Below are 12,140 nucleotides of genomic sequence, written 5' to 3'. Positions count from 1 at the left end.
CTAGCCTAGCCTGCATTGTTCTAATGCAATTACAGCCACTGCCATAGAGACACAGGCAGGCTGTGCTCCCAGCCCATCCCTGGGGCCCTGCTGCGAGCCTGGAGCATGAGGGAGCGTGTGGAATGGCTGGGGAAACATTGGGCCTGTAACTGACTTCACAACAGTGCAGTCATGGAGCCTGGATGGTTCGTTACCCTGCCTAGAAATACAGGTCGTGCCCACACTGCTTTTCCTGGAAGACTATGGCCAGTGGACGAGCTAGCCAAAAGCAGCATGGTCCAGTGGGTAAGGCACGGCATGGGGAGTCAGGACACTTGGGTACTCTTCCTGCCTCTGCTGTTGACCTGCTGTGTGATCTTGGACAAGTCTCTTCCCCTCTCAGTACCTCTGTTTCCCCTCCCACAACTTTGTCTATTTAGCTTATGAGCTCTTGGGGCAGGGACTGTGTCTGTGCAGTGCCTGATGTGACAGGGCCCTGGTCTCAGACCCAGCTTTGTCTGGGAGCCAGAACTCCTGAGTTTTATTACTGGCTGTAGGAGGGTAGTTGGTCTAGTGGTTAGAGCCCAGGATTGGGGGCCAAGACTCCTGGGTTCTATCCCCAGCTCTGAGAGGGGAGTTGGGTCTTGTGGATTACAGTGGGTGTGGGGCTGGGAACAGGACTCCTGGGTTCTATCCCTGGGCCTGGGAGAGGAGTGGGCTCTAGCAGCTAGAGAACAGCCCCTTTATGGCTCTGGAGTTCCAGCCCTCCTGTAGTCACTGCTCATCTCAGAATCAGCAGCTTGAGAGTTTGGCTGCTCTTTGGCTCAGTCTCTCTTGCTCCTGTCCTCCAGGCTCAGTCCAGTGCTAAACCCTCTTGCCCTGGCTGATGGGGGTGGGGAGTGGGTCAGGAGTATCACAGCTCAGGTGGGAATGGGGCCTCCCTTGTAGCTGGGAGCACAGAGCAGTCAAGGGACCTGCAATGAGCCCAGCGAGGGATTGGCTCTGTGGGCATGGCTGGGGTACCCAGAGCCTGAGGGTGAGCCATGCTATGTACTGCCATGCCCCAAGGACAGATGTGGCCTCCTGGTTCAGTCAGTGTACTATACTAAAGGGCCGAGGGGGCACCACCCATCCACAGCAGCACCTGTCACCATGCACTGCAACCCTAATAACAGCCAGGAGGGTAGGAGGCTAAGGGTGGGGGCTGGCGAGTGAGCCCACCCCCTACTAACCCCACAGCGGCAGCTCCTGTCCTGCAGGGCTGGGCTCATGCAGCCTGGCATGTCGAATCGCAGCACCACGCTCTCAAATTTGGCCTGGCTGCCTCTCTCTATGTCAGGGAGGGAGCAGCAGGAGGCCCCTCCCCCCAACCTGGCTGCCTCCATCCAGGGGAAAGTTGACCCAGGAGAGACCATTTGCCTTTGGTGGGTCCCAAGGCAGCGGTGGAGGTGTGGCCCTGGGGAAGGGACATGGCTGCAGTCCCCATGCCCAGAAGCACTGATAGCTCGGGCTGTGTGGGGAGTGGACAGGGCAAGATCTATTGAGGAGTGGGCTGCCCTGGGTGCCAGGGGGTTGGATTGCACTGGGAGTGTGGGGTCATCCTGCTGCAGGGTGGAGGAAGCATTTCTTGCCTGTCTGGGGTCCTGGGGGTTGATGCAAGATGCAGACTCTCCCCTGGGGTGCTGCTGGGAGTGGGGTCCCCGCCGGGAGGCTCACATTGCTACCTCTTTGCTTTCAGGTTCTCGGGGGGAGACTGGGCCATGCTGTAGCTCAGCAGAGGATTTGGCAGACAGAGCCCTGGCCACACAGGTAGGTACGCAGCCCCTGGGGTTGGGGACTGGGATGCAGGGCCCTTCCCCTCTAGGGGGCGCCGACTCTAATCTGGCCCCAGGGTAGGGGGACTTGTTGGCTGTGGGGTGGGGAACCGGCCGGAGGGGGGTCAGAGGATACTCACGGCTCTCTGGTCTCCCATAGGTGGATGCAGAGACCCTGTGGTAGGCACCATGAGCAGCACCCTATCCCCCACGGACTACGACAGCTTGGAGATCCAGCAACAGTACAACGACATCAACAACCGGTGGGAGCTGGCAGATGAGGACTGGGACAATGAGAACAGCTCAGCACGCCTCTTTGAGCGCTCCCGCATCAAGGCGCTGGCAGGTGAGGGGCACCGTGTGGAGTGGTGTGGGTGTATCCTCCCGGTGTGGGCTGGGGGCTGGGTGCAGGAGACAGCACTGACTCTGGAAGGGGATGTGTAATTCATAGGGTGGCAGTGGTAGGGAATATGGGTGCCGGGTGTGGCTCCAGCAGGGAATTTGGAGTGCGGGGGACAGTTTGTTCCTGTCTCTGAGATGGGTGAAAGGTCTGAATGCCAATGGATACAGCGAGTTGAGTCCAAGCAGGGCTCTCTCATGCCCTGCTGCCCCGGGCATGCTGAGAGGCTCTGGACATCCTTGGGGAAGCTGCAGGCCAGGCATCCAGAGTGCAGGCTCCTGTCCCTGGCTTGGAGCTTTCCCTGTGAAGCTACAGGAGATGCCAGCTGGCCTGTGTGTCCACATCCACCCTCCCCACAAAAGGCAGGGCCAGCCCTGACTTGGACTGCCCTGGGGTGACCCTGCTGGGAGCAGAGAATGGGGTTCTCAGATGTCCCCCCTATTCCACCGCTCCCATTCAGCCGGTCCCCAATGCTCCTGTGGAATCCACCCCCACCAAGATCACAGTCACAAGAAGGGGCTGCAATTGGCCACAAGAGAGCAGCACAGGCCTGCAGAGGCAGCAGGCGCCCTGCCCAGCTGAGCCCCGCCCAGCCCCCTGTGCTCAGCTACCTTGTAGTAGGAGGGGGATATCCAGGTGGGGAATTCGGGGCAGCACAGGAAAGGGGCATTGCAGGAGGGCAGACTGATCCTCCTGAGACTCTGAACCCCAGAGATCCAAAGCCTCTGTCCGTCCATCCATCCCATACACACCCTACACTCTGCCCCTGCCTTCTCCACCCCCACCCCCCCCAACAGCACAAACAAACCAGTCTAACTGCGTTCCAGCCTGATAGCTCCCATAGCAACGCTTGCCTGGCAGCCACCTGACACCAGGGATGGGCTGGACTAGGCTCCCCTCCCCGTCCTGGGGATCCTCCCTCCCCAGCCCAGCCCCACTATCCGTTCCTGTCCTGGGGATCCTCCCTTCCCTTCCCTTCCCTTCCCAGCCCAGCCCAGCCCAGTCCAGTCCAGCCCCACTGTCCCTCCTGTCCTGCGGATCCTCCCTCCCCAGCCCAGCTCAGCTGTCCTTCCCCCTCCTGGGGATCCTCCCTCCAGCCTCTCTGTCCCAGGATCCGCCCCCCCCCATATAGCCCAGCCCTGCTGTCCCTCACCATTCCATGGATCCTCCCCTTCCCTCCCCTCTGCAGTCCCAGCCCATCTGGACCTACCATTAGGAGGCAGGGGACATCAGTACGAAAACTGGGGCTGATAAACCCTCCCCTGTCCCATCCCACTTGGACACTACAACCCCAAGGCATAGTTCCCTTCCCTCCCTGCTCTGGGGGCCTTTGGGATTGAGGGGTGCTAGGGGGAGTCTCGCCCCAGCCCTGCCCCTGCCCAGGTGGCTTTAGTCACACTGGTTCCTGCGGGGGGAGAGGGGTCAACAGTGGCTGGATCTGATCTTGGTGGGCAGCCAAGGCAGGACAGTAAACAGCTCCCCACACGCCCTTCACAGGCCAAACAGATCAATGCTTCAGGAGTAAACAGGGAGCGGGGACAGTGGGGCCCGGGCAGTTCATGGATGGACAAAGTCCAATTGGCCTGGAGTCAGGGAAGATAATACAGCTAAAGCACATGCAAGTTGTGTGGGGTGGATGATCCCAGGAGGCTGGGAGCCAGGGGGCACCAGGACAGAAAGGTATTGGGTGCGGGGAGGGCAGGAGGAAGGTCAGTGAGATGAGGATCAGGCTGCAAAGCTGAGAGACACAGTGTAGTTTTGTGGGTAAAGCCCTGGGCTTAGAGTCTGGACTCCAGTGGTCTATCCCAGCTCTGGGAGGGGAGTAGGGGCTCATGTATTTGGGGGGGCTAGGAGCCAGGACTCCTGGGTTCTATCGTGTGCTCTGCCACTCATCTTGGGCAAATCCCTTGCCCTCTTGATGCCTTTCCCCTCCCCTCCTTTGTCTGTTTAGATTGTGAGCTCCTGGGACAAGGCGTGTGTCTCAGTGTGAGTCTGTGCAGTGCCCAGAGCGATCGGGTCTGTCTCAGCCAGGGTCTCCTGGAATTACCATCTCACGCACTATCTCCAAACCCGCCAGTTCTGGCTCCATCCTGTACTTGGTCTTGACATCAAAACCCTGATTCTTTCCCAGCAGGAAGCACTGTCTGCTGAAATAGCAGGAAAATAGCAGCTGCCAGTGCAGTGCTCCTGTAACCAGCCTTCACTGGGAAGGATCTGTATGCTGAGCATGGTAGCATAGCTATTGGCATGTGTCCTACAGTTGAGTAAAGAGACTGACCGAGACTCGGGCTCCCGGTGTGCTGCACAGACCCCGACTGAGATTGGGGTCCCCATCATGCTAGGCGCCACACAGACACAGTCGCTGCCCCAAGGAACTCACTGTCTAAACCCATTCTACAGTTGGGGAAAACTGAGGTCTGGAGAGATTCAGTGGTAGAGCTAGGAATTGACCACCAGGCCTCCCAAGCAGGAGGTTAGTGGCTGTGCGTGGCAGGCGCACGGCAGTGCCATGGTATACCTACTCACTTGCAAAATCCTGCCTGTGGTAGAAATTTGGTTTGGCGGAGCTCTGGGCAACGGGCCCTGCCCAGCACAGCAGGGTCTCTGGGCTGGGCTGGAATACCAGTAGGGGAGACACAGCTAACAGCATGTAATGACATGATACCAGCATGGAGGAGTCACATCTAAGCCCTGGCAGGGGGTCAGGTAGTGAGACAGGGGCTTGCAGTGGGGCACCGCATGGTGAAGGGCCAGCATCCAGACTGGGGGAGATATGGGAGGATGAAACACATAGAAATCACCCCGACGGACCTGGTCCTACCCACTGGGGAGGGGTGGGAGCTCCAGAGCTGGGCCTGCCTGAATCCAGGCAGAACAAAGCCCAGGGCTCTGTACAATAGGGTGTAAATCCTCCGTTGTCAGGGCGATGTGCTGCATGAGCTAATGGGCTTTATCCATGGCTGTGGCTCTAAGGGGGGGCAGGGGCCTCAGCTGCAGGGGACCCAGCTCAGAGCCTCCCTTCCTCCACCAGTGCAAATACCATCTCCTGGCCCTGAGCACATACCCCTCCCTCGCAAGAAAGGGCTCCTGCTGCCCCGTGCCCAGTGAGAGACATCCTTGCAGAGTGCAGTGCAAGTCCAAATGCATCCTCTAGAGGTCGGCACAAGGGGACCAGGAGTCAGAATCTTGCTCCAGAGGGGAGGGGAACCCCTCGTCATTGTTTGTATTGCCACCACACGTAGACACCTGCACTGAGATCAGGGCTCCATTGCGTTAGGCTCTGCTCAGATAAACAGTCCTGGATCCCAGCTGCCACTGCTCTAACCCACCGGCCCCCACACCCCTCCCAGAGCTGGGAGTAGAACCCAGGAGTCCTGGCTCCCAGCCTCCCCAGCTCTAACCCACCAGACCGCAGAGTGGGATAGACCCCAGAAGTCCTGGCTTCAGTGTAATGCCCTATGCACTGAGTCACTGCCACCTTTCCACTCGGCGTCGCCTTGGCCTGATCCCAGCTCTGGGATTTGTCCGCTCAGGCCTCTAACGCTGGAGCTGTTGCTCCCCTGGGCAGGCTGCCTGCACACTCACTCACACACACACACACCTTTCACAATAGAGCGGCCCAACCTGTTTTTATGTAAATTGCCCAGGACCGCCCTCCCATCCTGGCTGGGAGGAGGGCAGAGCCTCTGCACACTCAGCGCTGAGCTGATTCCCCCAGAGCACCTGGGCCCAGCTGTGCCTGCCGGCCTCCACTCCCCTAGGGAGAGAGAGGTGCCTTCCCCGCACTCCTCCCCAGGATGTTCCAGCATGAGCTGGGGCAGATGGAGGTACCCTGTGCCCCTCCATCGCCTGTGCTCTCCCCTGCCGCCTTCATCAATGCCGCGCAATACTCCAATGTGCTGGAAGGCAGGTTCAAGCAGCTGCAAGGTAAGATTGCAGGGGGCAGCGACCCCTGCAGTCTGGGGTTAAGGGGTGTTGGGAGCTGCCCAGGAGCCTGGCCAGCTCGCCTGGGGCGGGGCTGATCCAGGGAGTGACTGCAATAGGTAAAAGTTGAGGGGGATCAGGCGCCCTGAAATCTCCCTGCTTTATCCTGCTCAAGCGGCCACATCAAGGACCCTGAGCCCTAATCTCCAAGGTGCTGCTGGGAATTAGCTTCCCGCTCCACAGGGATTTGCAGGGGGGAAAGCGGCTGCATGTTTGAGATTCTTTTGTGCCTGCCCCATTCTCTTCAGTGATAGCCCCTTGCCCCCATAGGCGTCTCCAGGCCCCCCCAGCACTTGCTGCTCCTGTTTTTCCCCTTTAGATCTGGACTGAGGCGCGTTGACAGACAGTGACAGCTTGTGCCCCAATGAGGGCCACATGCTGGGGATAGGGGGATGAGGCACTGCACCCCAGATCTGACACTGAACTCCAACACTTCCCTCCTTGTCACCCCTAAACTCTGTCTAGGCACCTCCTCTCAAACTGTCACCCCAAGACTCTTAACCCCCCAAATATCCAGCCAACTTCACCCCAAGTCCCACTGACTCCCAACTATCAGCCCAAAACTCAATCCATCTTTGTCATCACCCCACAACTCCACTGATCCCACAATTACCTCAGACTCTGACCCCCTCATCTGTCACTGCAGAAGCCTCCACCCAAACTTCACCCTGCCCCCTGAAACCATCACCCCAAACTGAAAACAACCCTCCAAACTCTCATCCCCAAACGGACTCCACCAGCCTTTCCACTCAATTTTCTATCCCCCACCCAAAACTGGGGCCTCATACTCCAGCTGACCCCTCCCATCTCCCCCAGTCCTTCCCCGTAAATTCCATGCAGGGGAGAGATCCAGGGCCACTCTGTGTGCTGGGGCTGAGGAACTACTCCTTTGCACAAGGGGTTGGCTGGCATGGGGTGGGTTTGGATGCCTGTGTCTGGGAAGGTTATGCAGGTGGGCTGAGATGTAGCAGGACTTGGGATGCGTAGCTGCAATCTTGGCCTAGAATATGACTTACTCCAGGGGTCTTTTGTTGTATTGGGCCTCAGGGTGTTCTGGAGACTAGCAGCCAGGACTCCTGGGTTCTATCCCAGCTCTGGGAAGGGTGCAGGGTTGAGTGGGTTAGTTTAGGGAGAGCTGGGAGCCAGGACTAGATACCTGGCTGTGCTACTGCTCTGCTATGTGACCTTGGTTCCTCAGTTTCCCTTTCTGTAACAGGGGACCAGTGGCACTGCAACCTGAGGCTGTGGGGCTTGGATCATTGATGTCACTTTAGTGCAGTGGGGAAGAGCTCTCTGGAAATTCATACTGCCCTTATTGCCCAGCTATGGGTCCAGTTCAGAGCAGGGATGGCTTTGGGATACCACATCCAGGGTTGGCTGTGTTTTAGAGAAACCCCTCAGATTGAGAAATGGGAGTTGAAGTGGGGCCATAATTCCAGGTGCAATGAGGAGAGCAGCTCAGGTTCAGGAAGGGGATGGAGTGCGTCCCCGGGCACTGTGGCTCCACTCCCCGATCTGCCCTGCATGGGGCCAAGGGCTATGGGCCTTGGCAGAGGCAGCAGGACCAGAAATGGGTAAATACCAGGCACACGGGAGGCTGTGTAAATACCACACTGGGATGACAACATCCCCAAGATCGCACTTGGCCCAGTGGGCCTGCGACAAAGCAATGCCGGCCTGCCAGGGTAAAACCTTGGAACTATCCCTCATCCGAAAACAGCAGCAGAGGGTGGGGAATAGGTCACAGGGCCTTTCTCCTCTAAGGGGCCCAGCTCCAGTCCAGCCCCACAGCAGGGGACTGGCTGGCTCAGGGCGGCGGGGAACAGAACACTGGGCTTTCCCCATCTAGTGGGCGCTGGCTCTGCTCTGGCCAGGTCAATCCTGGTTGCCCCCATCACTTGCTTATTAATGGCAGGTATGGAATGAGCAGTGTTTGCCACTGGCCAGGTTCATTGTCCCAAGGAACAATGACAGCAGATGGCTGGGCTGGGTTTGGCTGGCTGCTCTCTGTGGGGCCTGGGCATCCAGGGTCTGCTGGGAGGGTCTGGGGGGCGCATGAGCCCTGTGTTGAGGGAGTGATGACAGGCTGTGGAGAGGAGTCCGTGTCAGGGGTAGCAGTGGGAGGCAGAGGGGATGTGTGGGTATTGGGCAAGGGGCAGTAGGAGAAAAGCTTTGGGCTTCCTACCCTGGCCATCCCCTAATTTAGTGCCATGTGGGTCACCTTGCCCCCACCGGTGTCCATAGCAGGGACAGCAACAGCTGTGTTTCTGGGCAAAGCCCATGGGGCTCGGAGGGTGTTCTTCACAGGAGGGGACAGCAGCTGAAGATGGGGTGGGGATGTCTTGGGGTTTGCTGCTGGGAGCTGGGTGAGAGCTTCTGGATGCGGGGTTCTGGCAGCAGTGTTGGGGTGGCACGTCCCTGGTGGATGTGTCTGGATGGGGGAGCCAGTTGAAACATCTGTGGGTGGAGACCCGCAGGGGAGCTGTCAAGAGGGTCAAATGGGGACCTTGATGGTCAGAGTGAGACAGAGCTGGGAGGGATGCAGGGGGGCAAGAGGCAGGGATGAGACAGGCCCTGGAGCCTGCAATCCCTGTGGCCTTGCCCCCTTCTCACTGGGATTCAGGCTCCAGTCAGACCTTAACCATCCCCACTTCCCTCCTCAGGGTCCTACATTGCCCTGTGCAGGCAGCTCCTGGGGAACAGGTGAACCTCTTTTGCTGGTCGTCTCTGCACATGGCCCCGCCTGCAGCCAGGAGAGCCCACAGGCTGAGGCTGCAGTCAGCACTGTTGGGGTTCAGGGTTTGGAGCAGAGGAGTGAATGAGGAGAAGGGACTGGGCTCAGAGGCAGAGCTGGGACTAGAACCCAGGAGTCCTGACTCCCAGACCCCCTCGTCTAACCCATTAGGCCCCACTCCCCTCGCAGAACTGGAATAGAACCTAGGAGTCCTAGCACCCAGCCCCCTTCCTCTAACCAGTCTCGGGTGCTCCCCTCCCAGCCTGGCTGTGGATGGGTGACTCAGTCTGGCGCTCTCCCCCAGAGTGCTTTCTTGGAGCCTCCCTCCCCCAGCCTCCGGACTAAGACACCTGTTGTTTAGGTTGGTACAGCCCAGATCGCACATGCAAATAGGCTGAGTGTTGTGATCTGCAGCTGGGTGGGGGTGAGGGGATTCCCTAAACTCCTGTGCTCTCTCTACAGCTCCGGGAGGGGAGAGGGGGCTCATGGTTAAAGTGAGGGGGGTGCCAGAACTCTTGGGGTGTATTGCTGGCTCTGGGAGGGGAAATGGATCTAGTGGTTATAGATGGCGGGTGGGTTTGTCAGGACTCTGCCCTGACTTAACAGAGTGCCATGGGGGCGAGTCCCTCCCCTGATCCGTGGCTTGGTTTCGCCTTTGTAATGGAGTGGTTGCTGTGAACCTGCCTGCAGGTAGCATTTATAAGGTGCTTTCTGCCCTGAGATCTGGTCTCAGACTGTTCCGAAAGGAAAACGTCTCCATCCCTCACCCTCCTTGCCACCCAGTAACTGTGGGGCACCTGTCCAGGAGCCACCCCCTCCTCCAATTACTGACGCTACCCTTCCCCCAGCCCAGATTATCTCACAGTCAGCCCTGACCCTTCCCAAGGCTGTGCTCTCAGACGGGATCCCCCACTCCTCTTCTTAAGGAGTCCCACCAGGCTCCGCCCGCACAAGACACTCTGTTTGCAGGGCAGAGGTTTCCTCATTGCCAGGACCCGCCCCCCCAGTATGAACCAGCCCCAGACCAGAAGCCAGCGGGGTAGGGTGGAGCACAGCCCAGAGCAGGAGTTCACAGCACTTTGCAGACAAACCCCATAGCAGGAGAAACAGGCACAGAGCGGGGAAGGGGCTCCCTGAGGCCACCCAGCCCAGTTGTGGGCAGGGCCAGGAATAGAACCCAGGAGTCCAGACTCCTTCCCTGCCTGCTCTAACCCACTAGACCCCACTTCTCTCCCAGAGCAGGAGATAGAACCCAGGAGTCCTGGCTCCCAGATCCCCCCCCCCTTTGCTCTAACTACTAGACCCCATTCCCCTTCCAGAGCCAGGGATACAACCCAGGAGTCCCTCCCCAACAATGCAAAGGGATTCCCTGCAGCCAGCTTCTCTCATGCACCCTTAATCTTCACCCCCAATCTCCAGCCAATCCCCAGAACTGCCCCCACAAACACATCCACATGAGGCTAGAGCTCAGTGAGGGGAAAGGGCCTTTTAACATGACAGCGTTCAAGGCGACAAACAGAATCATGGCTGGAGATATGCTGCCTCCTGGACATAGACCTCCCATTCCCAAGTGTAAATGGGAGCAGCCCCAGGGCTTCTCTGCCTCCCAGCAGCATCCTTGGGTCCCCATGCAGTTCCAGGTGCAACGGCCCCATGCTTTACACTGGGGCCTGTGGGGTGAGGAGGTGGCGGAAGGCAGCTGATGCTTGCCCTGTGCTGTGCTTGCCCTAGGAAAAGGTCCCTCCCACTCCAGATCCCCCCATTTTCCCTTTTCTGGAGTTTTTCACTGGGAAAACACTGAATAGTAAATGCAACAAACTCAGTGAATGTGGCACTAGGAGAGAGTTTCTGGTGGATTTCCCCCACCGTCTCCCAAGCCAGGCCAAGTCCAGGGGAAAGTGGGGATGCCCCCACCCTAGGTGACTTGCTGAGTACCTGTGTGGGCTACTGGCCATCACTGCGGTCCTGGAAATGGGAGTGTTGGGCTCCTGGCTTTGAACATGCAGCTTCAAACAGGAAATGCTGGCACTTGCTTCTGGCTTAGGTGTGGGGTGGGTGGGCTCTGGCATCTGCCAGAACCTGGGGTGATAAACTAACATCCCACAGGCAGGCTCTGCCCACAGTGCCCAGCAAACGGCACAGGATTAAGCACTAAAGGGATTCTCAGAGGCAACAGAGAGAGAGAGACAGGCTTTGCAGCCGGGGTTAGGGCTGAGGGTCAGGATGGAGGGGCATTGGCAGAGCTGGGGACTGCAGACTGGGACTGAGGGTCATTGGCAGAGCCGGAGGACTGTGGGTTTTGAGTGAGGGACGCAGAGAGGGCAGGGAGAGGAGCAGGAACTGGTGGAGGAGGGGGTTGGGGGGCAAGAGATCAGGGTGGGGTGGGGGCTAGAGTGAGGACCTGCAGTAGGTCTGGCCTGTTACACAAGGGCCCTGACAGGAGCAGCTGCTGACAAGTTGGGGCTGGAACCTGCATCCAAACAAATGAGACTGATGAGACGCCTGAGGGGGGTCTGAGGGTTGCTCAGATGAGGGCAAAAACACACTGGAGAGCGCACGTGAACGCACCCCCCCATCCGCCCCCCCGCACTGTCCCCAGCAGACACGCACCAGGACGCACTGCCTCTCGCCCTTGCACAAACACACTCTCCTCTCGCCTCAGTACATGACAAAACCCCCCCCCCCCCCCCACATGCTCCTGTGGCCGGTGCAGTCAGGGCAGGAGGGAGCTGGGCTTGGCTGGGCTGCCCAAGGCTGGGTCCGTGTTTGCTCAGAGCAGCAGCCCTGACAAGGAGTCATCAGACCAAATGGTGGGGGTGGGGGGTAATGTGCATTTCAGGGACAAACAGAGACACACCCCTCCAGAGAGGCTGGGATGCACAAACCCATCAGTAAATGCAGCCAGAGTCAAGCAAGGCTGTCTGGCTGGCTCTGGGAGGAGAGTGGTGTCTAGCAGTTAGAGCAAGGGGGCTGGGAGTCAGGACTCCTGGGTTCTATCCCCAGCTCAGTCACAGACTCCCTGTTTGACCTGCCCAGCTCAGTGCCTCAGTTTCCCAGTCTGTGGCTGACCATGCTGCTCCCCAGCCTCTGGTGGTGAATAGCTCAGTTAACATTTGGAGAAGCTTCTAATGATTGTCATTCGCTGGGCTGCCTGAGGGGAGCAGGGAATCCCCTTCTGGAGCAGGCAAGTCCCTCCTTGCCCTGCTGTCCTGGTGCCTCAGTGCTCTGT

General features: G+C 58.7%; 1 protein-coding gene across 6 annotated transcripts in view; it reads left to right on the top strand.

Moving 5' to 3' along the window:
• The window catches only part of SPTBN2 (spectrin beta, non-erythrocytic 2), a 61,787-nt gene that overhangs the window by 17,429 nt on the left and 32,218 nt on the right, over positions 1-12,140 (top strand). For 4 of the 6 annotated variants that reach the window (XM_048856311.2, XM_075130461.1, XM_075130460.1 and 1 more), the window contains 2 exons: positions 1,718-1,788; positions 1,954-2,139. In XM_048856311.2, the coding sequence (XP_048712268.2) occupies positions 1,983-2,139 (157 nt within the window). In that variant the 5' untranslated portion in view covers positions 1,718-1,788; positions 1,954-1,982. Of the gene's footprint in view, positions 1-1,717; positions 1,789-1,953; positions 2,140-2,622; positions 2,625-5,946; positions 6,121-12,140 lie in introns of those variants that run through there. The other 2 variants (XM_075130464.1, XM_075130463.1) reach the window with 2 other exon arrangements.

The sequence above is a fragment of the Caretta caretta genome, chromosome 7 (genome assembly GCF_965140235.1).
Source record: "Caretta caretta isolate rCarCar2 chromosome 7, rCarCar1.hap1, whole genome shotgun sequence".
Classification (NCBI taxonomy): Eukaryota; Metazoa; Chordata; order Testudines; family Cheloniidae; genus Caretta; species Caretta caretta.
This window is presented reverse-complemented; position numbering and strand designations above follow the sequence as displayed.